Source organism: Myodes glareolus, chromosome 10 (genome assembly GCF_982192425.1).
Source record: "Myodes glareolus chromosome 10, mMyoGla1.1, whole genome shotgun sequence".
In the NCBI taxonomy this organism is placed as follows: domain Eukaryota; kingdom Metazoa; phylum Chordata; class Mammalia; order Rodentia; family Cricetidae; genus Myodes; species Myodes glareolus.
Window position 1 is genome coordinate 48,161,884 of NC_142035.1, and position 25,917 is coordinate 48,187,800.

A 25,917-nucleotide genomic window follows, 5' to 3' on the forward strand; every position below is an offset into this window, starting at 1 on the left:
GCTCTAGCTGGCTTGGAACTTGTTATATAGCCCAGGCTGGTAGCAGTCATCCTACCTCTGCCTCATAAATACAGGGATTTCAGTCTTGCACCACCACAGCCATTATTTATTTAGTTATTTGTTTTATTTATTTGTTTGTTTGAGCTAGGGTCTTGTATATATCCTATGCTTGTCTTGAACTCACAGCTATCTCCCTGCCTCAGCTTTCCAAGTACTGGGATTACAGGTGTGTGTTCTCCTGCCTTTTCAAAGCATAGTTAGGACTAAGAGTGCTAAAGGGGAAATGGCGGAAGCTCTAGTGAGGTCCTTTCCTTTAGGCTTTGGTTTCTTCCTGCTAACCAGTGTGTGTACAGGGGAAAGGACTCACCTCATTGACAGTGGGGATGCTATAGTCCACTGGAGTACAGTCGGGGCTGCAGACAGCAGGCATAAAGCTAAAGCTTTGTTGACTGGAGGTGAAGGGCTCACTGAAGTAGGATGAGAATAGGGGTTTCCAGGTCACAGCTCTTGGACAGAACTGAGATGATCTTCCACTCCTGTTTTTTCCAAGCTCAGAAACCACCCAAGAACTGCTCATTACATTACTGCCCAACAGCCAAGGCTCTCAAAGGTGTTTCCTCCAGCCCTGACAATGGAATGGTCACGGGCTTCCCATCTATCTCCAATCTTTACTTCAGGGCAATTTAGGGGACTTGCCTCAGTCTTCCCAGTTCAGAGGGCCTGACTCTGTGTGTGTGTGTGTGTGTGTGTGTGTGTGTGTGTGTTGGTAAAGGTCAGAGGACAGAAGTATAAACTCAAGTTGCCAGGTTTGCTGGCAAGCGCCTTTAACTGCTGAGCCATCCTGTCAGCCCAAATCATTCATTTATAACATATTTGTTGTTACCAATCTCTGGCTCTCAGTTTTCTTTTCTAAAAGAGAAGGATGTTATACATCCCAGAACTGTCATGAGGAATGAGTGAAATAATGGCAAAGTATATAGTATGGTTCTTGTGAGAACACACACATGCATGTAATGGTTTCTGGTGTGGGTCTTGCTGGAATGGTGTTTGAATTTTATGCCACCTCTCTCCAGACCTTCCTCTAGGCGATGTATGAGGCTGCTTCTGAGAGAGCAACTATGGTAACTATGTGAATGAACAGGTCTCTCCAATAAGTTCCTATTTCCAGCCTCAATACAATCAAATATGTGGAGTTCTGCCGCAGTGGCTAAAAGGTTCTGCCTCAAGCCTGCTTTTCTTGGGCTAGACAGCATACAGCAACTATTCTGAATTATTGTTCCAAATTTATTTACATCTGCACATTCCTGGGTTACAACTAGCCCCCTAAAGGGCAGGCACTTCACTTCTTCTGGACTTGTGCTCTGGCCCGCTGAATCTTGTCAGCTGTGGCCCCATCTGTAGCCCCGGTGCAGTGCGACAAAACCAGGCTCAGCTCAGTTTCATTCCGGTGCTCAATAGCCACATCTGCAGCCTGAGCCACGTCCCTGTGGTTTGAACAGAAGGGAGATGTGTTGGGGCTGTTCAAGGGCACAATCCACTCTTCAGCCGGCGCACACAGAGGCCTCCATTTGACTTACCCAACAAGAAGCAAAGCCTTGACCTTCTGCTCAGGGCCCACACGGGAAGCGTACTTCTTGGCCTCATACTTGTTATGTTGTTTCATGCAGATCTCTACAAAGGGCTTCACAAGACGGAGAAGACAAAAACCAGGCCTCTGCCCTCTCTCTTAGAATCAGAACCCCAGAGGACACACTGTCCACAGATATTTTATATACAGCCAGTGTACCTAGTCCCCTTCCAACCTGTGCAAAATATGGCGCTCACCATCTTTGTAACAGAAACAACTCAACCAAAGGCCTACTAGAGACTTGAGAAGAACCATCTTTATGCTTCTGCTCTAAGGTAGGTGTTTCTGCCCTCTGGCTTCTCAGGTCTTATATTTTCTCTCAGGCTGCCACTATGAAATTTGCCCTCCATGTCTGAAGCATCTCCTCAGTATCTTCCACTGCCTCAAAGATAGCCCCCCTAGCCCTTTCCACACTCAGGCACAAAGTGCCCCCTGTAGTCTTTACTGGATAAAACAGCTCCTTCCACCACTAGGCAGGCTTGGCATGCCTTGCAGAGTTCCCCACACAGTATGTGTCTGCCCACATTCACATGGCACAGAACACAGGACAGTGAAATGGGTGCACAAATGGGCCACCATCCCCATTTTCCCTGCTTGGCCTCCTCCCAGGACTACTCTCAGGAAAATCCCTGCACCTCACCAGGTAGCCAATTGGTGATTTCTTGCTCTTGGAAAACTTCTCCAGCTCCTCCCAATCTTCCAAATCTGCCAGGGCAGCGAGCTTTAGCCACCAGAGCCTGCAGGGAAGCTGGACTCAACATAGGTATGCAGGAAAGGCAAGCGGTCCCAGAACTACAAACATCTAGGCTCCTCACCCACCTCTTGTCAGGGATTCGAAAATCACGAGCCAGCTGCTCTGCACGCTTGTTGTGGCCTCCACGGATAAGAGTGGCAACAGTGTCATGTAGAGACAGGTCTAGGAACTGGCCCCCCAGCTCATCTTCTAGACGCCGCTGTAGCCGTAGGAGCCTCATTTGATCCTCTGTGGCCTGGAGACCAGAATGAGGCAGGTTGGCGATGAGGGCCAAGGAAGAAAGGCCAAGAGGGCAGGACAGGGAGCTCTCAGAAAAGGGGGGGGTCAAACCTTGGCTGCAAATTCATTCTTGGCCTTGTAGAAGGCATCAGCTGCTGTCTGCAGAGCTGCTACTCGCCCCTCAATTCGCTACACAGACAAAGGTATGCAGAGGACAACACATTAGCCTTGCCTCTCTCTACCCTTGTGCCCAGAGTCAATCTTACCCACTAGGGGCATTCCTCTGGTGGCCTAGAGAGGACAGCTAGCTCCTTTGAAATTAGTGTCATATCCTTGCCTCTTGGTCTCAGATCCCCTCAACAGTTAAGACCAGAGAAGGTGAACCAAATGCAGAGAGCTAGGCCTTGGCGAAAGAACCAAACAGCAACTGCTCCAAAGGCCTCACCCTCCCTTTGCACCACAGACCTCTTCAGCAGCATAGCTGGCTCGGATGTGGAAGCTGCCCAACTCCTGGTGATTGTCGTCTTGATTGTAAAGGTCCTTCAGAGTGTCTAGCTCCTGATGCTTACAGAACTAGGTCATAGGCAGAAGATTAGTCAGCAAAGGCAACTCACTGGCTCAGAAGGCGCCAACCATGTCCTCCCCTTCACCCACACCTACCTGTCGATACAAACTCAGGGCCATGGGTTGGTTCCGGAGAGTCATGAAAAAGTCTCCTCGATTTAGTTCATTCTTTAGGTGCAGCAGCACTGTAAACACTGTGAGATGACAAAGTAGGTGGGGCCTCCAGCCCAGCTCTGCACATCACAGGACTTACTCACCTCATCACCCTACTGCTACCTGGCCCTCACCCATGCGCTGCTCACCCAGGTCAGTGTCTCCACTCTCAATGGCCTTGCTCAGTGCTAGTTTGCTCCTCTTCATCTTTAGGAGAAGAGGTACCTGCTCCCCTGATCGTGGCTCATACTCCAGTAGCTGCAAGGTAGGGTAGAAGACAAAGAGAGGCACCTGAAGGAGGGCCTGAAACCCCCACACTGGGGTGTCTGGGGAAGGTAACATAATCACACCTTGATGGCTAGTTCAGTGCGGCCACAGCCATAGGCTCGTGCAGCAATGTCAGAATAGGAAACACCGGGCGTGTCACCCAGCTTCTGATTAATTGCCCGTGCTACATCCTCATCTGAGACGTCTTTCTGCTGCACCTGTGAGTACACATGTGGGTGTCACCTGCCCAGTCCCACAGGACTCCCATCAGAACCCACCCTTTACTTCTGTGCACTGTATTTCCTGTGTTTCCAGGGCCTAAGGTTACCTCACATCCCATGTCCTTGCCTTGTAGCAGGCCCAGTGGGCTAGGATCCTGCTGACACCCTGTACTTCAGGAAGGCGCAGGTACTCGCATATCTGAATAGCTAGGGGGTAAAGTCTCCGCAATACAAGCCTGGCAGACAGGGAGTAAGGAACACAAGGTTTGAGGCAAAGTGAGGTAAAATGACCTCAGACTGTCTTAGGCCTCCTAGTCCTAAAAGGCATGTGAGGAATAGTGCCCACAAGTCCCACATAAGGCTGTAATACTAACCACCCTTGCCCTCCTATAGCACCCGTGAGCTTCTGTACCTGTCCAACAGCACCTGGATGGTGAGCTGCTTATATCTGTATTTTCCTTGGTTAAGGATCCAGCTGGCATAGTCCCATTTGCAAGGAATCTGCAGACCACATCTCCTGCCCCTTCCCCTGCCATACCCAGCTGTAAACACCCTCATGGTATGCATGAGGATACTGGCTATAGGTCAGAGGTATCCCAATGTGGTAGTCCCTAATAGCATTGAGCACTCGCAGGTCCTGACACATGCGCACAAAACTGTCAGGTGGAAATCTGTCAAGGAAACACTTTCCAAAGGAAGCTGCCTGAGAAGAACCAAAGAGCAATGGAGAAGAACTTTCCTTGCTGCCCAACCCACCCCATTCCCAGCACACCCTCCCCCAAAACTCCCTCCAGGCCAACCCTGAGCAGACTCTTTTGCATGTCGGGCTGGTGCTCATGTCCTGCAGCCTCAATGCACTGCTGCACAGCCTGGATGAGCTGCCCCAGCTCCTGGATCTCCCGTAGGTACTCATCTGCTTTCTGGCTCTCTTTCTGTGGGAGGAGGCCCAAAGATGGAGCATCACAGAGAACAACACCTCACTGTGGTTCCTAGCCTCTTGGGACTATGTAGTTCAAATGGAAATGACTTGGAAAGGCCGAACAGACCCTATCCACTCAATCTACTGGAGGAGCCCACAACTGCTTATTGTGTGAGGATGGTGTGGGGGTGCTTGATACCTCCTAATAGTAGCACCAACTTGAGCCTGGGCACAGTAGGGATGCCTTGCCCTTCCCAGCCTGTTTAAATGTGCTAGCCTTTGTCAGTTCAAGTCAGTATCTTACCTAAATCCCTCCCCTGCCAGGTGGCCCCTAGCTTATCATGGGTGCTCAGGCAGCGGAGGCTGGTCTAGTGAAAAAGAGGATGAGAGAGAACATCCTGGGGTCTTAGAAGTAGGCCAGACTTACCTCATATTCCTTCTGGGCCTCCAACAGTAGTGCTCCAGGGGCCATTGAGGCAATTTTGAAGATCTCTTCACTGGCCACTAGGAGAGGAGTTTTTGAGTAGTGATGAAGAAGCATGAAAATTCTTAGTCTTGCCCCCATTACCCAGATCCTGTTTTGGGCCACTGTCATAGGACAGCGTGGTAGTTTGTGGTCAGGAACACTGTACCCTGTGGGAGCCTCACCTGGGACTTCATGTAGGAATTCATGGGTGCTGCGGGAGAAGATGCGGACCCCATCAAGCTCCGGCACTAAGTAGGAGTCCTCATCTAGCACAAACCTGAGTTTAGTCAAGGCGTCTACTCAAAGACAGGGCAACTCCCCTCTCCCCTCCCTCTTCAGCCCACACAGGAAGTGTTCCAAGGATACTGAATGCTTTCAGGCGCATTGCCCACCACCATTAGCCGTCTCTCCCAGGCCACCACAACAGCCCTTTCCTTGCTTCGAGGACGGCTACACCTATAGACAACATCATATACATATCTGGGACACTCAGGACATCAGGGCCATGGCCATGTCTTCTATGTCGTTGCTTATACCCCTTTTCCTTGGGAGAGCCCTGAACATACTGTGTCCCTTAGTCCATTTCTCTGGCTATAAAATGGCCCATTTGTTACCCCTCTCACTTTTGCACTACCAGTCAAGTGGCCCACAGAGGACCACGGTTTCTTCAAGAGTTGGCAGAGAAGAGAATGCCAAAGCTCTACTTAAAGTCTGAACAGAAGGCAGGATGACTCAAGTTATCCCAGGAAACAATGTCCTAAGCCCAGCCTTAAAGGATGCCTCTCTCCTCACCAGACCATCTGCTTCGGGGGTGCCCGGATGTTGCAGTTGAACTCGCACAGCTTCTCCTGAAATGGCACAGCATGTTATGGCCCTTTCCCAGCAGTCATCCTGCTGTTCAAAAGTCATGGCCCTGTCCACAATAGCTCTTCCCTTGTTGTTCCAGAGCCACACCTTGAGCGACGCTGTGCCCATCCAGATGTAGCCCGTGTCTGTGAAGAGTGCCAGGTAACGATATGTGAAGGATACAGCCATCTGTAGGAAGCTGCTCACTCCGGGGGCTAGGCCAGCAGGTGTCTGAAGCAGGGGCAGGGAGGAAACCAGATAAACTAACTTCTCAATGCTTTCCCACTGCTTGGCCAGCTCTTCCATTTCATTCCCACTTAGGTTCCTACCACTGTGGAGCAGGTGGCATGATCCAGGAGGTAAAGATCAGGCCCTACAGCCAGAAGAATGTGTGCCACTCGGTCGTGGCACAGTGTAGTCCAACATGAGGGTGCACTTTGTAGACCTGTGACAGACAAGAGGATACTCTGGAATGAGCAGAGTCCACAGTGTCTGTCTCTGCTGGTCCCAGTCTGGAGGCACATCTGTGGTACTGAAGAGCTCTCTTAAGTATTAAGACTTACTTGGCACCTCTGGCATCCGACGGAGTTTGAGGTCACCCACATTGGCACTCAGGGTAAAGCGATAGGCCCCAGTGAGGATGGCCACCCCAGAACCAAACTCAGTATGAAAGATCCGGGCATCCAGGACTCGGTTCTGAAGCACCTCCTAGCAAAAGGGACCATGGGTTAAGAAATCTACAGGTGATGAAGTTCACCTTCCCTCCTCGGGCTCCTGTGGCCCCTACATTGCCCATGCTGAAGTGCCTCCGGAAGTCTCCATGAAGCCCGTAGACTAGCACTGCACCATCTTCTTGTACACAGAGCAGCTCCTCCTCCGCTGACCAACCCAGGGCCACCACAGGCCCGCTCTTCCACTGCAGAGGAAAGAGGTTCCTATGGCTTTCCTTGGAATCAGCCAGCCCTGCCCATCACACTGTAGAGACAGGTCCTGTGCTTACCAGTAGGCTAGCCAGTGGCATGCCAGAAGCAGAGTAGATCTCCAGTACTGGCCGCACGCTGGCAGCTTTCTCTTTTCTCCAACAGTTCCGTAACAGAGCTGCATTTTGAGAAGGGACTTCTGTCTTAGGTCCTCAGAACCCAGGTGAGGTAAGCCTCTTGGATTAGTTCCTCACTCCCAGCCCGTGGGAAATCAAGCCTCATGAGGACCCAAATTAAAAGCATTTTAGCAAGGTGAACTGGCAGACAACAACCTGAACACCCTGGGATCCCACAATACATAGTAGTAATAGAGGGGCAACATACCAATGGGACCCCCATAGGGTGCAGCAGCCACCAAGCAATCCTTGAGTTCCTCCTTCAGGTCCCAGTCCATGCTGTACAGTTCATATTTCCTACCCACAGAGATAAACAGAGATTAGCTTCCTCTTGATCCTATATCTAGACAGAATAAGCCCCAGAGGAATGCCTAAAGCTACCATTTGTTCTTTGCAGGCAGTGGAGGAGAGTCCTCTTATACATGCACACACACATACATACACACACACACGCACGCACACGGAGGCAGAGAGGGGAATGATGACTAGAGACTGACCATATTACAGAGGCCTGTGAACTACAGGTGAGGTAGCACAGGGTATTGACAAGGAAGGATGTGACTTTTGAGGCAAATATACAATATTGGTGGGAACAACTGAGATGCACAGGCCATGTACAAGACACTGAAAAGGTGCTAAGGTAAGGTGCTGGCTCTGGCTAGAAACAGTAGGAAAGTGAGACCTTCAGAGGAGACCTCTTCTATTTCTGGATCCAGTGATGAATGAGATTGTGCTCTTTATGTTAAGGGGTCAAACTAGAGTTAGAGATGATCTTTGAAGTGGGAGGGGCCACCTTAATCTGGACTACACACAGTGACAGTTTACTGAAAGGACATGGAAGAAGGAAGCTCTCTTCACCTGCTTGTACCCTCTTGCTAGCAAGTCCACTCCTTCACTGGCTAATTAGAGCCTACTTTTTTGGAATTTCAGCATATACTAAAGACTTGCTGAGACATCCCAACTCAGGGACTAAGCAGCTACTGAATTCTTGGACTTTCAGTTCATAAGCAGCTATTGTTGGATTAACTGGATGCTGTACGCCATTCTAATAAATCCCTCATAAATATATAAAATGTATAATATTAGATATATTATAACAAGTAAATATTATTAAATAATATATTCATAATACATTATATGTATTCTGTACCTATCCATTTACCTATCTGTGTGTGTATATTTATTCTATAAGTTCTGTTGATCTAGAGAGAGTCCTGACTAATATACTTTAAAATCTGAATTTTCTTGATCATTTTTTCAGATTTTGGAACATTTTAGACTTTGGAATTTCAAATTAGATGATAAATTGCTTAAGTCTACACAAATAGTCTAAATTACAAGGAACTCTGAAATATGAAATACTTATTTCAGTTCAAATGAGGGACACTCAACAAAGCAGTCTACAGGACAGTAAGAGAACTCAGCAACAAACGTCAGCCCATTTTCTATGGCAAGAAATTTTCCATTCACAGTAGGACTCATGCTGAAGGAGAGAAAAAGGAGGGGAGCATGGAAGGCAAGGAAGGGTGAGAGCATGAATGAAGAATGAAAATGACTGAGCGAGCACTTTCAACTTGTTTTTGGTTTTTGAGACATGGGCTTTTTGGCCGCCCTGGTTCTTGCTATGTAGGCTAGGCTGGCCTCAACACAGTTCCTCCTGCCTCTGTTTCTGCCCCTCTTCCCCTTTACCCTCTGCACCCTGCCCCTCTGCCCTCTGTCCCCTGCCCCTCTACCAATGTTTCTGCCAAATTCTGGGATTGGGGACATGAGTCACTATGCCTGGCATGACTAGAATCTTTTAAAAGTTAAAATTTATAAATCAGGATACACATTGTCTTTAATAAAATAAGTTAATATTAAAAATATTCTAGTTATAATAGCAATAAAACTTTTAAGATATTTAAGAGTAAGCTTCATGAAAAATACAATAAAAACCATACCAAATTTTCCTCAAAGATATAGAAGACATGAATAAATATTGTAAGATGACCCACAAATACAAAACTATTCTGACAAAATTTTTTCCTAATATTTTCTTTATAGAAATGTATACATTGACTCTAAAGTTCATAGTTGGAAAAGGGACTCTTTGAAACAAAATAGTGGAAGCTATTTAAGAGCATTCAAAAATATACCACACACGTGTACATCCATGTATGCATATCAGACATAAAACATACTATATAAACTAATTAAAACTACTGTTTGGGGATAGAAATAAGAAGACAGACGAGGGGCTGGAGAGCTGGTCACAGCTAAAAGCTCATACGACTCATACAGAGAGCCCGAGTTCCATTTCTACCCCGTCACTCTAGCTCCAGGGGACCTTATTCCCTCTTCGGCACTGAGGGCACCTGTACTCACACATGCATGCACCCCCCCCACAATACACTTTAGAAATAAAAAAATAAATATCAAAAAAAGTCAGGTACAGTAGCGCACACCTTTAATCCCAGTACCTGAGAGATTGAGGCAGACAGATCTCTAAGAGTTCAGGGCCAGCCTGGTCTACATAGGGTCAGGGTTATATAGTAAGACCTTATCTCAAAAATGAAAACCTAAAACAAAACCAAAAACACATCAATGAAAGAAAACAGTGTCCAGAAAAGATCCAGGAATTGAGCATATGATAAAGATGGTCCTTCATACTGGTACAAAATATCCTGGATGTTGGCAGTACAGACTAATACCACCAGGCCCGGTTTATGTGGTACTGAGGATTGAGACCAAGACTTCAAGTATGCCAGGCAAGCATTCTAAAAACTGGGCTACACCCCCTAGCCTGGTCCAGCTGTCCTTTTTTAAAGAAAGATTTTTGAGTGTGTGTGTGTGTGTGTGTGTACCCACATGGAGGGCTCAGGAGTAGGTTCTTTCTCCATCATGTGGGTTCCAGGGGTGGAACTCAGTTCATCAGGCCTGATGGCAGGTGCCTTTACCCACTGAGCCACTTTGATGGTCCCCTGTTCGGTTCTTAGGGAAGAAACCAAAATCATTTTGTCCAGCATTTAAATGTGTACACCCTTTGACTTAGCCCAAACCTGGAAAACACTTTTAAATGCCCACAAAAGCAAGACTAGTTAAATGAACTGTGATGTGCCCATTCTGAAGAGTACTTTGAAGGCATTTATCTGTAGGTCCTAACTAAATGACCTCTAAGACATCTGGCTAAGTAAATAAGCTATAAGTCAGCATGAACTGCATGAGCCTGCTTATTGATTTATTTGCATATTTATGGATTGATTAAAAAACTTATATTTTAGAAATTGTATGTGTTTGCCTACCTACATGTATATGCCTATGTGTCTTCTGGTCTGACAACTAAGGCCAGAAAAGGGTGTTGGATCCTCTGGAAATTGGAATAACAGACAGTTGTTAGCCACCATTTGGATGCTGGGAATCAAACCTGGGCCCTTTGGAAGAGCAGTCAGTGTTCTCAAAAACTGAGACATCTCTTATTATACCTCCTTCCCCTTTTGATGATAGACAGGGTCTCCCTATGTAGCCCTAGCTGGCCTGAAGCTTGCAATGTAACTTAGGCTGGCCTTGAACTTATAGTAATCCTCTCACCTCTGCTTTCCAAATACTGTGATTACAGGTGTGTATTACCATACCTAGCTGGGTCTCTTCATGTAATAATAATAAAGAATAAAAGCATATTTGCAAATATTCACACTTGTATGCAAATATATAGAAAAATGCTCTAAGGTTTCCACACAAAGCCAAAAACAGTGGTTACTTCTGTGGAGGGTGATGGGTGGGGAGGTATGCAGAAGAATCATTTATTTTTATTCTATATACTTTGCTATTATGTGAGTTTTAGAAATTAAGAATTTGGGGCAGGAGAGATGGCTCAGTGATTAAAAGCACAGGCCGCTCTTGAAGAGGACCTGGGTTCTGTTCCCAGCACCCACATGGTGGCTCACACCTGTCTATAACTCCATTTCTAGGTGATCCAACACCTTCTTCTGGCCTCCATGGGCACTAGGCACACACATGGTACACAGACATACATGTAGGCAAAACACCCATACACATAAAATAAAAATAAATAAATCTTTTAAAACAAAGAATTAGAACATCAGAGCTTTGGAATTTTTGTTTTCAGACAGGGTCTTACCCTGTAGCCCAGACTGGCCTCAAACTCAAGTTAACCCTCCTGCTTCTATCTGCTTCTATCATGCTGAGACACATAGTGGCTTGAAAATTTTACAATACATATACATTTGATATTTCATTATTAAATTCACTGAATGGAAATATGGGAAAAATATTTTTCATTCAGACCTAGTGTGCCAGTTACAAACTGACGCCATTCAGTTCAAAATGTTCACACGTTTTACAATGACCTTTAATCCTTCAAGCCTTTCTTTCAGTAAGCGCAATGTGACTTTCTCAGTAGAGGGCGCTAGAAGAACACTAGACCAACACACAGAACAAGAACTTGAGTGCTTTCTTGTTGCTGCCTGCTGCCATTGGGTATAAAGATACCTGGTGGTGGCGCTCAACTTCACTAATGTGAATACATCTGGAAAATCCTCCTAGGCCCTGATCACTTTCTCAGGGCTCTCTGCGGACACTCCATTCCAAGCTTTCTGTTCATATCAGCCCACCCACTTGCCTGTACACCTTCCTATCTGGCTATATACATATTTTGTGTATACTAGTATTATACTAGTATTAGTATGTTCCTAGCCTTTATATGCTGTACATCCAGACTTCGGGTGTGACTTGCCTTAAGGATGCTGTATTCCAGGCCTCCCAACTGTTCCTTTATCTCCATTCTTGTATGTTCACACCTTGCTTAGACTGGTAACTAATCATGACCTGAGCAGAAAGCTTCTTTGACAGGTCTACGATAATCTCTTGTAGCTATACAGTTGCTATTGCTGAAAATCAACACAATTTTAATCACAACAGCTGAGTTTACCAGCATACCATATTTTATGTGGAAGTTAGGGTACTGATCAGGAAACAATGGGATCCTGAAACCTAAATAGGGGTATGTAGTTAGGTCTAGATAAAACTGACCATTTTGGAGCCTCTCTTCCTGGTCAATTTAGCTTGTCTGTCATCTCTTGGACCAGGTACCCTCAACCTGAAAACCCTATCATAATCTCATTCACAGAAGATGCGGTGGAAGTTGCTCTGTCCAAGGCTGAGCTGGCTAACACAATGCTGAGTGTTTAAAATATTATTTCCACTATGGCACAATTTTCAAGGGTCCAATCCGCAAGATGATAACACTGGGCTCTGAAGAGGCAGAGATTTGTTCTTACTGGAACAGAAAAATATTGGGTAGATTCATCTTTCTTGCCAATTATGTGTTTGTCAGCACTCAGAATCTCTTGACTTATAGACTGCTTTATTCACTATTGCAGCAATCTTCAAAGCACTGCATCTCCTCAATGAGTTCATATTCCAACACAGAGTTAAGAAGTCAGCTCTGGGCCACAGAATCGATTGGTCTTGCCATATATTCTAACACCCACAGGAAGCAGCCAAATGTCGGGCTGTTCGCTGAGGTGAAAGAGATGCAAGAGAAAGAGCTCAATGAAGGAAAGATTTGCTTTGGCTCACAGAATCTGTAGTGGGCTGAATGAGAATGGCTCCTATAAGTTCATATATTTGAATGTTTGGTTTCTGGTTGGTAGAAACGTTTGGGGAAGGATTAGGAAATATGACCTTGTTGGAGATATGTCTCTGGGGCCACGGTCTTGCTCTCTCTGCCTCCAACTTGTGGATTATAATGTAAGCTTGTAGCTGCTACCCCAGCACCATGCCTGCATGCCTGCTGCCATGCTAACTGTCATGATGGACATGGATTCACCCTCTAAAACTGTAAGCAAGTCCCCAATTATTTTATAAGCTGGCTTGGTCAAGGTGTCTCTTCACAGCAAAAGAAAAGTAACCAAGACATTATGAAAGGCTTCAGGTCAAGGTCAGACTTCAGCTGTGAGACAAAGCAGAACATCATGGTGGTAAGAGCATGTGGTTGTGGCTGCTTATGAAAGTTAGGAAGAGGGAGACAGGAGGGGCTCGGGACAAGATACATCTTTCACTGTATGTCTCCAGATACCCACTTCCTACAACTAGGCCCCATCTCCCACAGTTCTACAATCTTCAAACACTATTTCAATTTTGAATCCCTCAACATATGAAAGCATTGATTAGGCCAGAGACCCCATGATCTAACTGCTTCCCCTCCAGCCTAGCTAGCAACCAAGCCCCCAAAACATACACAGTTAATGAGGAATATTTCATATCCAGACCACAGCACCAAGTTAACAGATAATGAAGTAAGCACGAACTGGAAGTCAAACTACCCTTAAGAACGGATTCTGCCTTATCCTTTGGATCAGAAACCACTGCAAGAGGCAGTTCTCTCCACAGAACACATGAGACCTGGATCTAAAGGTAGAAGTGCAGTAGCTTCTTGTTCTAAAAACTGTGGTCTGTTGGCTTGCAAAGCTGAGTCTTCTAGGGGCTAACAGGTCTATCAGGAGAGACGACAATGGATTTACTGAACTGGAAGGTTAGAGTGCCACCTTGAGCTGTTCTGACAACAGGCATAAAAAGACGGCTTAATTTACTAAAGTGGGCTATTCTTCTTAAAAGGGGAAAAAAGTGGGCAGGAAGGACTATGCCTAAAGTCTGGGGGCTGCTCTGTGGCATCTCTTTGGGTTTTCATGTCCAAGAGCAACAGTCAATGAGAAACTTCAGGAACCAAACACAGCAGCATGACTGAGGAATGAAGGCTTGGTACTGGGGAGGAAACAAGGACAAAGGATGTTCTGGTGAGGAGTAAAGTTAGTTATAGCGGACACGCAGGTGCAGCTAAAAGCTGTAGGTAGCAACCTTTTATGACTGATAACAAATACGAGACCGGTGTCACTTTGCACATTTTCTCTATACTAGTTATATATACATATGTATGCACACACTGGTCTTTATCATCTTCCCTTTCTCATTGTACTTTTTATGCAGGATATGGGGCTGGCATATGGTATACATAAGGGAAGGGACAGGGGCATGATTACACAGGGTAGTCAGGTGAAATCTAGGCCTTTCTGTGCAATGACCTTCAGTTCTCGGAAGCGCACAAGGTGAAACTACAGGAGAAAGTACAAGGACACTGATTTTCATGACTTTTGAAGTATCTGAATCATTCACAATTGTTTCATCATGTAATCTTTCACACACTGAGCCTTTGTGGAGAATATAGGATGACTCCACAAGACAAGACACAGGAGTCCAGATAAAACTGGGAGCATGGCTCTGAAGTACCGCCTACCTGCCCACTGTGGAACCTTAGCACTCTGTAGCCTCGACACAGATACAGGAGATGGTTCTATATAGCCAGGTACGACAGAGGACCAAAGAATAAGGTTGTTAGAGAAAAGACAAGAACAAAAATGAACTGTGTGACCATGGCTGTTCTCCTAGATACAGGGGGAAAAAATGTCTGTAGCAGATTCTACATGCTTGAGAGGGTTTCAAAGCTTTCTGAATTCAATACTGTAGAGGGAGAGCGGTTCTGGACAGGCATTGGAGGGGTGAGACAGGCAGGGAGGGGGTAAGGGGGGTGTAATCACTTGAAGATAAATTGTCAGAACTGTGAAGCCAAGTGCTCACTTATGCTGCCCCAAAAGCAGCAAGAGGTGGGATGTACAGAAGGCCACTGGGCCAAAGCTTCCAAACAACCATTGAGGAATGTAGTCCAAGGGTTTGGCAGCTACAAAGACCAGGAGGGAAGGAGGAAGTGACTGGCATAAAGGAACTAACTATGCAGGAGGAAGGCAGGGAAGAGGAAAGCAACTGGACAGATCACCTCCCAAAGCCTTCAAGGTAGACAGTATTCTTGGGGACAACACATGCCTCCTGGAGGCATGGGGAACAGATGTGCAGAGTGGAGGGCAGCCTCTCAGGAAAGCCTGAGGTAAAGCTTTCATGAGGACAGGCCATCCCTCAATGTAATTATATCCTTCTCTTTCATTCTCACATCCCAGAAATGGAAAACTCCTGCGCAGCAATACATGGATCCTCGATTCTTTCTAATCTGGGAACTAGGAAACCCAGTACTTCTCGTAGCCTCCACTCCAGCCCCTGCAGTGATCGATAAAGACCCTCTGGTTATGCAGGCAAACTTCTGGGGACGCGCTGTCCACCATGGTGTGAAAAGAGCCCAGTGTGTAACAGTCTGGAGACGCCCTGGGAAGGAGACTATCAAGTCTAACATTAGGGAGCAATCCAACACTCTGTAGGTCCCTAAAGGGGGCCCACAATCATTTCTAAAATCCCATATCTCCAACTAACTCAAAACTAAATGCTACTCAAGGACTCTTGGGTAAGGCAGCTGGTTTGTAAAATGGTGTAACTGCTGCTGTGGAAAACAGTATGGCAGCTCTAAAAATGTAAACAGAACTGCCAGACAATCCAGTAATTCTATTTCTGTATATACACCCAGAAGAAGTGAAACAGAAACAGAGTCTGAAAGAGGGTTTTTGTTCATTCATTTCTTGCATTTCCTCCCACAAACTACGCATGTACTCAACTAACCCTTTTAAAGACACACACACACACACACACACATACACGTTTACGGGAGCATTATTCTCCAGAGATAAGGGGTGACAGCAACACTGCCATGTCTAATGGTTTCCTGATATTAGAATCCAGAGTCCATTTACTGCTGCTGACAAGATTTCCATCTATGGGGCCTCGGTACAGAGAAGGAAAATGTAGCTAGCCTTTAATATTGAGTACACAACCTACCCCCCATGATATTTGTACTGCCTGCAGGCTTTTCTGAGACGCTGTCCTCCATTTTGCCCATTTGGACCCCATGTCACTTACTGACAGAACAGATAAGAAAAATGCAGTATGTGCATACAACAAAATCTTTCAGCCTTAAAGAATAAGAAATTATGATATATGCTGTAAAATTAACCTTGGGGATACTATAATATTAAGTTAAATAATCCAGTCACAAAAAGACAAATGATAGATGTCCCTTGCATGAATTACCTAGAATGGTCAAATACAGAGAAAGGGGAGTATTTGGTAAATGAGAAATTTCAATTTAATACAGAATTTCAGTTTTGTTAGATGGAGAAAATTTAAACTGGCTCCACACCACAGTAAATATAGTCCACACTATTGGACAGTAGTTAAAAAATGATTCAGATAAAGGGCTGGGAAAGTAGCTCAGACGGTAGAACACTTGTCTAACATGTATGAATCCCTGGGTTCAATGCCCAGTACTGGATAATCTAGGTACAACGGCACATGCCTATATCCCTAACACTTGGTAGATGGAGGCAGGTCATCCTGTGCTACATGAGAGCCTGTCTCAAAAACAAAAAGGAAAAAAAAAACCCAACCAACCAAACAAACAAACAAAAAACCCATCACCAACAACAAAAAAAACAAGAAAGGTTGGGAAGCCGGCTCAGCAGTTAAGAGCACTGGCTGCTTTTGCAGAGAGTATCCAGGTTCAATTCCCAGCACCCACATGTCACCTTATAATGTCTGGGGCTGGAGAGATTGCTCAGTGGTTAAGAGCACTGGCTGCTCTTTAGAGGTCCTGAGTTCAATATCCAGCAACCACAATGTACAGTGGGATCTGATGCCCTCCTTTTTCTGGCCTGCAGGCATACATGCAAATAAAGTACGCATACATAAAACAAATAAATCTAAAAATAATAGTAAATAATCTCCTTCCCTTTTAAAAATAACAGGACTACCCAGTATCTAGAGAGAGAAAGAAAAACAAAGAAAAGAAAACCTACAAAAATAAATATTTCAGGGGATATAAAATGTATTGTTATTCTTCTTCCTTTTACAAATGAACTATTTCTAAAGTGCATGAAACTCAATGTATTCAAATCCAAGTTCATGGGACGGGGGAGACAGCTAATTCATTCACTAACATGCTTGCTGCTGTGAGACCTTGAGTTTGATTCCCAGCACCACATAAGATACCAGGCATGGGGTGCATGCTTGTGGTTCCGGAGCTGGAAAGGTGGAGACAGGCGGATCCCTGCCCTAAGTCCAGTGAGAGACCTTGTCTTTAAAAGCAGAGTAAAGCTGGGCTGTGGTGGCGCATGCCTTTAATCCCTTTAATCAGGAGGCAGAGACAGGCAGGTGGATCTCTGTGAGTTCAAGGTCAGCCAGGTCTACAAAGTTAGTTCCAGGACAGCTAGGGCTGTTACACAGAGAAACCCTGTCTCAAAAACAAAGGAACAAAAGACAAAAAACAAAACAAAACAAAAACCAATCTGGGCAAGGGGGCTCAGCTTTGTAAAGGCACGTGCTGCCAGCCTGAAGACCTGAGTTCAATCCCCAGATTCCATGTGGTGGAAAGCAGAGAACCAATTCCCCCTACAAGTTGTCCTCTGAACTCCAAACATTTGTTGTGCCGCACGCGTGCGAGCACGCACATGCATGCATGCACACGCGCACACACACACACACACACACACACACACAGTAAAATAAATTCTGTTTTGGCATCACATCAACAACACACATCCTGTTGTTTTTGCGGGGAAGGGATAGGGAGGCTTTTCAAGGCAGGGTTTCTGTACTCTGTGTAGTGCTGGCTATCTTGGAATTCACTCACTCTGTAGATTGGGCTAGCCTCGAACTCAAGAGGTTCAGCTGCCTCTGCTAGGATTAAAGGCATGTGCTATCACTTACAGAGCCCCTTACTTACTTAACCTGGACTCCCTGTCCCTCAACTTTCCCATCAGTAAATTAGAGCAAATCATGATCCCAATTCTATGTGGTGGGATACTTAAGAAACTATACATAAAATACAAATACTTAGCATAGCGTTCAGTATATAAGAAAGTCTTATTTGTTTGGTTTTTGGTTTTCCGAGACAGGATTTCTCTGTCGCTTTGGGGCCTGTCCCAGAACTCACTCTGTAGACCAGGCTAGCCTTGAACTCAAAGAGATCTGCCAGTCTCTGCCTCCCAAGTGCTGGGATTAAAGGCATGCACCCACACCACCTGGCAGAAAATATTACTAATTAGAACTCTTAGGACATATATACCATCTCCAGCAAGGCTTAATACTTCTAATCGTTTCTGTGAGTTCAACGCAGGTAATGGGAAGTTAGCCACTTCTAGGACACACATTCACATCTTTTGAAACTTTATGTATACATGAAGCTAAGATTTCAAACAACAGAAGGAACTCTGTTGTAATAAAGTCTTCTTTGTGTCTATGCTGATTTAAAAGTACTTTAAAAATAATAGTTAATATTTTATTTTCAGTTTTTAGTTTTTTAAGCATGTGTTTTGGGATGGAGTCTCACCTTGCCCAGGATGGCCTCCAATGTATGAATACAGCAAAAGCTGGCTTGGCTATATACATATGTGTGTATGATTACAGCGGTTAGCCGCTTGTTGACTTTCTTTCTAAGGTAAAGTACAAACTGATCAGTTACTAATCCTGATCCTCCTGTCTCCACCTGGCAAGGGCTGAGATAACAGGTGTGACACCACCCTCTGCTCACTAGTATTTTCAATGGGTGAAATCATTAACAGTTTCTGTTGATTTCAACTAAGTTTTTCATTTTTCATATTGACATGTGCCTAGAAGGAATGATGAATAAACAAACTCAACAGATCTCTAAAAATTATTACAAGGCATCCTTTGTCTGGGAAATGCATCACACTCTGAACAACAAAATTTCATTAAAAAGTTGGGCCATGAGAATGGTAAACAGTCTCACTAGCAAGAGCAATGTCTTCTACTGAAATACGACACCAATGCAATGTCTTCGTGATCTTCAGGTGCAACAATAAAACACTCTTTGCAATTCTGCAAGGAGTTGGGCAACTATTAGATTTTGTTTATTTCTGTGTTGCTGATTTAAGACAGGGTCTTACTATGCTGCCCTGGCTGGCCTGAACTGACTACGCAGGCCACGCTGGCCTGGATCTCCAGACTGCTGAAATTAGAGGCATGGGACACCACAGGCTGGACAACTATTTGACAACAGGCTACATGGATGTGATGAGGCCCAAGTTGACCAATTGATGTATGTTCTACAAGTAGTTTGTACCTTATCTTAGAAAGAAACTCAGCAAGACGCTAACTACTGTAATCATGTTTCTACTTTAGACCCACTGCTCAGGGCTCTCTAACTTCGGTGAGTTGCTAATACCTAGGGTTCTTCATTAATAGTGCCGGCTAGTCACCCCCTTCTCTCAGCTTTGGTCAGTACTGTCACCCCGCCCGCTGTGGCGATCCCGCCCTCCTCTGAGAGCCCCTGTGGTCTGACTTCAGCAGCAGTTTCCGGAAGGAGACTGGCACTGGCGGTCGCCGCGGGCGGCCTCCCTCAACGTGATCCGAGCATCCTTCCGGAGGCCGACAGACCTCGATATTGGGGTGTCTTTTGAGCTTGCCTCTGTTGGAGCAGAGGAATGACCAGATTGCTGCCCCTAGGCAACCGTGCGTAAAGTGGCAGACGTTCGGGTTAGCAGCCGGAGGGGCGGACGTCAGCACCCGTAGTGACGGGGGGCGAGCGCCGCTGGCTCCGCCGGGGGAGGCTCAAACCAGCAAACAAGCACGGTAAGCTGGGCAGTGGGCGAGAAGGTGGGGCGGCGGGCGGCTCACCGGTAAAAGGCAGAGTCCCCGAGTGGGTTCCAGTTCGCAGTGTAACAGTCCATGTCTGGTACAGCTGGCGGCTAGAAGCGCCTAGAAAACACCCGCCTGGCGCAAGCTCCAGGCCGCACTTCCGCTTCCGCCCGTCGGGGGTCACGTGGCGAGGCCGCTTTAGCGGCCATCAGCATTGTGGGCAAACCGTACTGAGCTATCGTTCTGCCCTCCGCTCCTACCCGGGCTTCGCGCCCGCCCGGGTGGGCCTAGACCTGATTCCTATCCTTCACGGCGGCCAACCTCGCCGTCTTTCTGACCCCTCCGGCGTTGCGAGTCGCGCAGGGAGGGACATGGGTGACCGGAAGTGGGAGCCATGAGCATCTCCTCCTGGAGCTCAGATGCTGGAGGCGTTAGCTGGACCACCGCGACGCACGCATGGAGAGCACTGGGCGTCGAGCTGCGCACCGACTGCTAACCTGGGCACCCGGGCTCTGCGGGACGGGGTCTTTGCAGAACCTACCGCCCTCCAGGGGCGCGGGAACATGACTCTAGATCAGGAGCCCGCCACGGGCAAGGCGCACGGCGCCCGGGCCTGCCCTACTAGCTGGTGAATCCCTGGAGCCCGGAGACTTGGTAACTGGCGCGAGCGGACGTGTGCGCACGCGCGGGGCCGCTGCTGACACGTGGCTGGGAGCAAGGGAGTCGCTGCGCGCGCGAAGCGCCATGTAGGCCCTTGGTCCAAGCGACCCTCCACTTTTCCTCCGAGTGTGATGAAAGCTGATGCTATCATGGGATGCGCCGTGCGGCCCCACTATCCTCCCTATTACTCAGAGCAGCCAGGGAGGGGCCAGTGCGCATCTCATCTTGGGACAGACTGACCTACCTTGAGTCCCTGCCCTCTGTCAGCTTAGTGGCCTCTCCCTGCAGCTGGCGTCATTGACAGCATGGTCTTCTGTTTGGAAAACGAGATGCCTCACCGCCTGCTGCGAGGCGCCATGGTCCACTTCCAAGCCTCCGAAGTCCAGCAACTGCTCCACAACAAGTTCGTGGTCATTTTGGGGGACTCCAGTGAGTGACCACTCTAGGATGGCATTTCATAGCCCTATATCTGCAGCCTTTTCTTTATGTCTGCAACCCATATCTCCATTTCCGTCTTCTCCATCTTCTACTGTTTTAAAACACTAGACTTGTATTTTTTTCACCTACATACCTTCCACGGGTGCCCTGGCATATCATCTGTGCATTATTTTAGCCCATGCTTGTCGCATCTTTATCTCTTGTAGCCCTCTATGATTTTCTTAAAAGGAGCTGTGGGTTATGTTATGTGTTTCCCTGGTGACAGGGCCGACTTAATTGTGCCCCTTGGTCTCTTGGGTCACTGTACATAGGTTAGAGGGGATGCATCTGACTAGATAGAACCGAGCTGGGGTTTTAAACCTCATCTTTTCTTTTCCTTTAAGTCAACCCTCAGTAGAGCTACTGTTGGGCAGCCAAACCCTGGGAAACAAAAGGCCTTCATTTGGAAGGCTCTGAGAGGGACTGATGCCTGCCTTAACCTTAGGATTCCTGTCTCCCTGCAGTTCAGAGAGCTGTGTATAAGGACCTGGTGCTTCTGCTCCAGAAAGACACACTGCTCACAGCCTCCCAGTTAAAAGCCAAGGTGAGAGAAGCTTGGCAACCATGCCAGTGTTGGGTGGGTGCAGACCCTAGCCTGAAAAGGACCACCTGCCTGGCATGGATCTGACCATCGGGGTGGGGGTGGGTGGGTAGGGGGAGCTGAGCTTTGAACAGGATCAGCTGGTGGCTGGGGGCCAGCTGGGCGAGCTCCACAACGGGACACAGTACCGAGAGGTCCGCCAGTTCTGCTCTGGCTCTGGCCACCACCTTGTGCGCTTCTACTTCCTCACCCGTGTTTACTCCGAGTACCTCGAGGACGTCTTGGAGGAGCTGTCATATGGACCTGCCCCTGACCTGGTGATCATCAACTCCTGCCTCTGGGACCTCTCCAGGTTCAGGCGGGGGGAAAGGGAAATACTGGTTGGAGGTGGAGGTATGGCGCCATTCCTGTGCCCTTGCCCACCCTCTGTGTTACCCAACAGATATGGTCGCTGCCCAATGAAGAGCTACAGAGAGAACTTGGAACGAGTGTTTGTACGAATGGATCAGGTTTTGCCAGACTCTTGTCTGTTGGTGTGGAACATGGCAATGCCTTTGGGGGAGCGTGTCACTGGGGGTTTTCTCCTGCCAGAGGTGAGTGAGTGGGACCCTTCTGGACAGGGGATAGTGTGGCTGGCTGGTCGATAGGAGACCATTTTAGAGGCTCCACTTTCTCCATTAGCTCCAGCCCCTGGCAGTTTCTCTGCGACAGGATGTGGTTGAGGGGAACTTCTACAGTGCTACACTAGCTGGGAACCATTGTTTCGATGTCCTGGATCTCCACTTCCATTTCCGTCACGCGGTGCGTCACCGTCATCGAGATGGTGTCCATTGGGACCAGCATGCACACCGCCACCTCTCACACTTACTTCTGGCCCATGTGGCTGATGCCTGGGGTGTGGAGCTACCCAAACATGACCCTCTCCCAGGTAAGATCTGCCACAGAGTGAGTGGGTAGTGATGTAGATGGGACCTTTAGCACGGAAGGCACAGAGAACCAAATGCAACAGAGGTACCTATAGAAAGTAGGTGATCCTTTGAAAAATGGTGGTGGCTCCTGAGCATTCGTCTCTCACTTCCTGGGAGTGGTTAGATCATGGGAGTCACATGACTGTTCATCTCCCAGTTCTTCAGCTGTGGGATTCCTTCCACCTACTTGAAGGAAAATGTGCAAGTACTGATTGCCAAAGGCAGGGTCAAGGCCGGGCAATGGTGGCACATGCCTTTAATCCCAGCCCTTGGAAGGCAGAGGCAAGCAGATCTCTATGAATTTGAGGCCAGCCTGGTCTACAAAGTGAGTTCCAGGACAGCCAAGGCTATTATAAAGAGAAATCCTGTCTCAAAAAACCCAAAACAAAACAAGCAAAACAACATCAACAAAGCCAGGATCAAAAGACCATACTCAGTGAGATGAAGGAACGTGAAACTCTTTGTAGGTAGTCTCTGGTAGGAGACGGAAGGACAGATATGGAAGAAGGGTGGTCCAAGTAGTGTTGCAGAGACAGTGTAACCTGCAGTGTCTTTGCAAGTCAGTCTCTAGGTGATTTGGTTAGTGGGCAGTAGCTCATAGCCTCAGCTCTGCCTCAGGGTCCCAGTCTCTCTGGTTCCAGCCTAGTGCAGTCTCCCCCGACCCCATTCTAGCCACTGCTGTAGGTGCAGAGAGTCCCACTCCTTCAGCTTGGTTTTGAGACACTGCTCTCATTGCCTTCCTGCTGAGACCTTCTCTGCTATGGATCTTTTGTTTGCTTGTTAGTCTCTTAGTCCCTGCTGGCCTGCAAAGGAAACATCATGACTTCTTTCTCCATATGCTTCTCCTCTGCATCAGGTCACTTTTTGGTAGTTCATCCCCTCCAGCCCAGTGCCAGCACAGATGTGCTGTGCTTCAGTGCCAAGAATACAGTGTTTACTGAGTTGGAAGCATGAGTTATCTTAGATGCTGTTTGTTGCAGCAATAGAAGCTGCGGGGAACACAGAAAGGCCAGGAATAGTCTACCTCTAGGGCTTCTTAGCTAGGAGCTGGAACTTTAGGAAGATGGATTCAGATGGATTATGTACTGGTTCCTTTCCTTTGTTTTGCTTAGTGAGAAAATTGGTCCTCAGTAAATAAAGGAATGTTTTAAAAGATTGAAAGGCTCGTTTGTGGTACTTCACAGCTTCGGATTCCATCTAAGAACTGGAAATAGCTGAAGATGTGGCTCAGGTGGTAGAGTGCTTGAAGTTGGCAGCATGCATGAAGCCATGGGTTCAGTCTCTAGCACCATTTACAACCAGGCATGGTGCTGCATGCTTGTAATTTTAGCATTTGAGAAATGAAGCAGGAGGATCACTAACTATAAAGTGAGTTTAAGGCCAGCCTGGAAGATATGAGACCTTGTCTTCTCAAGAGGGGGAAAAGGAAGTTAAGATTTAATTTGAAGTGGGAAGATCTGTTTGACGTGTTACAGACACACTTGGAGTCATCAGTAGCAGAGGGTATGTGAGTGTGAACTAGGAAGGAGACAACAGAGCCATGCTCACACTTTGGGTTGGCAGAGAACAGATTGATGGGGAAACAGAAGTAGTTGAGATCAGAAAAGTGCTTCCAGGACAGGGTGTGTTGTTGCTGTCGTGTAGCTGAACTCTCGGAATGAAGGGGTTTGTTAAGTTTGTCAGGAAGTTCTGTTTAGTAGGAAAAGCATTGGAGGCATGAAGTCAGAACACAGGCATGAGTAGTCAGAAAAGGAACCCGATTTAGTCCTGTCTTGTGAAGAGGAATGAGGAAGGCTGCAGCAGAGCGCTGGAAGTGTGAATAGACAGCATTTGCGGCAGCCTGGCATCCCCGGCCTACTTAACACAACCATCCTATTCTTAGACCCATGGATTGAAGACTGGCCAGAGATGGAGCATCCATTCCAGGGAAGCCATAAGCAGCCCCTAGACTTCAAGGAGAAGCTGGCCTTGCCCCTACTCCCACCTTTCCATTTGCCTCCTCCCATGTCTTTTCCTTACCCGCTTCTTCAGCCTGCACCACCTCCTTTGTTCCCACCCCTGCACCAGGATGCCCCCTTTTCCCAAGGCCAGCCCTTTCCACCCTATGAATTCTCCAAACACAATGCAGTGGAGGACTTCTCGATGCCATCTAACTTAGGTAGGTAACTCTGTAGCCTCTGCTCACACCTTCCCCAGCCTTCCGTGCACATTCTCCAGCCTGGCCACCTGTGTTCACATAAGCTTGGGAGTTGGGCTTAGTCACAGTCCCTCAGATTGGAACAGCCTCTGTAAACTCATTAATCTGTTCACAGTTCTTGGTCTGGTGGTAAGGGAAGTAGAATCCCCATTTCGCAGAAGGGAAATAAAAGTCCAGAGAAACTTACCCCCAAAGGAGCAGAGCTATCTAGTCAGAAACTTACTCTGATAATGACTGGTTCTTTTCTAGGATGTGGCCCTGGAATGAACTTTGTGCCTGGTCCCCTGCTACCGTCAGTGTCTGGCCCTGTCTCCTATGGTCAACACCGGGGCCCTGTGGTCCACCGGGGCAAGCCACGTTGTATTCCTAACAACCCCTACCATGTACCAAGGGTCGGTGGGGCATGTAGGCAGCGACTCAGACACTCAGACAGACTGATTCACACATATAAACAGGACAGACGGGGACATGCCCATTCAGGAACATGGCCTGGGTAGACAGGATCTTAGGTTGGGACCAGAGTTGCCAATAACCCTGGAGGGTCTGCCTGATACCGTAGCTACTGGGCCGGGGTGTTCTTGTCCATTGCTGATATCAATAAAAGCATGGAAGGACAGAGTGACATTCCTGTGTGAGGGACTGGTTCTCTCAAACTGTGGCCTTAAGGGTTGGGGGAGCTGCCTCTTGGGCCTTTGTGCAAACTATTCAAAATATATTTTAATGAATATTCTTCTAACAGTTCTATCTTCACAAAAACATGCACTAAATATCCCTTGTTATCAGCAAGTTTTTGGGAATGGAAAAAAAAAATCAAGAATTGAGTTAAACTGTCAGTGTTTTAGGTGGGATTTCGGGTTTGGCTAATTCTAACTTACCCTCTCCATTGTGTATAGTCATGTGTATGCTTGGTACTCATCTCTTCCTGGAGGGAGAAGGACACAGTCTTAGCATGCATTCTTGGCACATAGCAGACATTCAGTAAGTTGTTAGCACCTATGTGAGAAGCTTCAAATGTAGGCTGAAGACCAGTTAGGATCCCTTTATGTATTTGATATGGTGTCAATGAGAGCAAAGCAAAACATTGGCCAACCTTTGTTGGTAGTTTGGAGAAACAAGAGCTGATAGAGAAGACACCCAAGGTCATTGCAAGGCGGGGTGGTGACAGATGCTATGCTAAACTGGTCGCAAAGAAAAGCAGTTCAAGGGCTCAGCTTTGAAATAGGGGAGGGGAAGGGCTGGAGTATGACAGTGATAATGGGGCAGAAAGTGGGTGTGTAAGGACCCATTAAATTTGAATTAAATGAGTTCTTGGATTCATTTCTGTTCTTGTTAATGAAACTTTTGAAAAGGACAA

General features: G+C 47.0%; 2 protein-coding genes across 5 annotated transcripts; one reads left to right on the top strand and one right to left on the bottom strand.

Moving 5' to 3' along the window:
- Window positions 1-1,263: 1,263 nt before the first annotated feature.
- Window positions 1,264-19,912, bottom strand: Vps16 (VPS16 core subunit of CORVET and HOPS complexes). Of its 3 annotated transcripts, none has more exons than XM_048460090.3 (24): window positions 19,760-19,912; window positions 7,341-7,429; window positions 7,037-7,134; window positions 6,824-6,952; window positions 6,600-6,744; window positions 6,366-6,481; window positions 6,145-6,267; window positions 5,983-6,038; window positions 5,557-5,646; window positions 5,373-5,467; window positions 5,152-5,228; window positions 4,606-4,737; window positions 4,381-4,508; window positions 4,218-4,253; window positions 3,933-4,041; window positions 3,668-3,802; window positions 3,467-3,575; window positions 3,261-3,358; window positions 3,066-3,173; window positions 2,712-2,789; window positions 2,447-2,616; window positions 2,268-2,364; window positions 1,578-1,681; window positions 1,264-1,484 (listed from the first exon to the last, which is right to left on the bottom strand). In XM_048460090.3, exons 1-24 carry the CDS (start codon window positions 19,810-19,812, stop codon window positions 1,340-1,342), a joined length of 2,520 nt encoding a protein of 839 aa, XP_048316047.1. In that variant the 5' UTR covers window positions 19,813-19,912; the 3' UTR covers window positions 1,264-1,339. The 3 variants fall into 3 exon arrangements, with proteins under 3 accessions (XP_048316047.1, XP_085552406.1, XP_085552407.1); XM_085696280.2 differs by having other exon boundaries at window positions 1,578-1,714; XM_085696281.2 differs by lacking the exon at window positions 19,760-19,912 and having other exon boundaries at window positions 1,578-1,714; window positions 7,037-7,233.
- Window positions 19,450-25,867, top strand: Pced1a (PC-esterase domain containing 1A). Of its 2 annotated transcripts, none has more exons than XM_048460095.3 (8): window positions 19,450-19,714; window positions 20,669-20,809; window positions 21,322-21,401; window positions 21,512-21,750; window positions 21,841-21,991; window positions 22,080-22,326; window positions 24,249-24,524; window positions 24,813-25,867. In XM_048460095.3, the coding sequence occupies exons 2-8, from the start codon at window positions 20,686-20,688 to the stop codon at window positions 25,058-25,060; spliced, it is 1,365 nt and encodes a 454-aa protein (XP_048316052.2). In that variant the 5' UTR covers window positions 19,450-19,714; window positions 20,669-20,685; the 3' UTR covers window positions 25,061-25,867. The 2 variants fall into 2 exon arrangements, with proteins under 2 accessions (XP_048316052.2, XP_048316051.2); XM_048460094.3 differs by lacking the exon at window positions 19,450-19,714 and adding an exon at window positions 19,953-20,374.
- The last annotated feature ends 50 nt before the right edge of the window (window positions 25,868-25,917 follow it).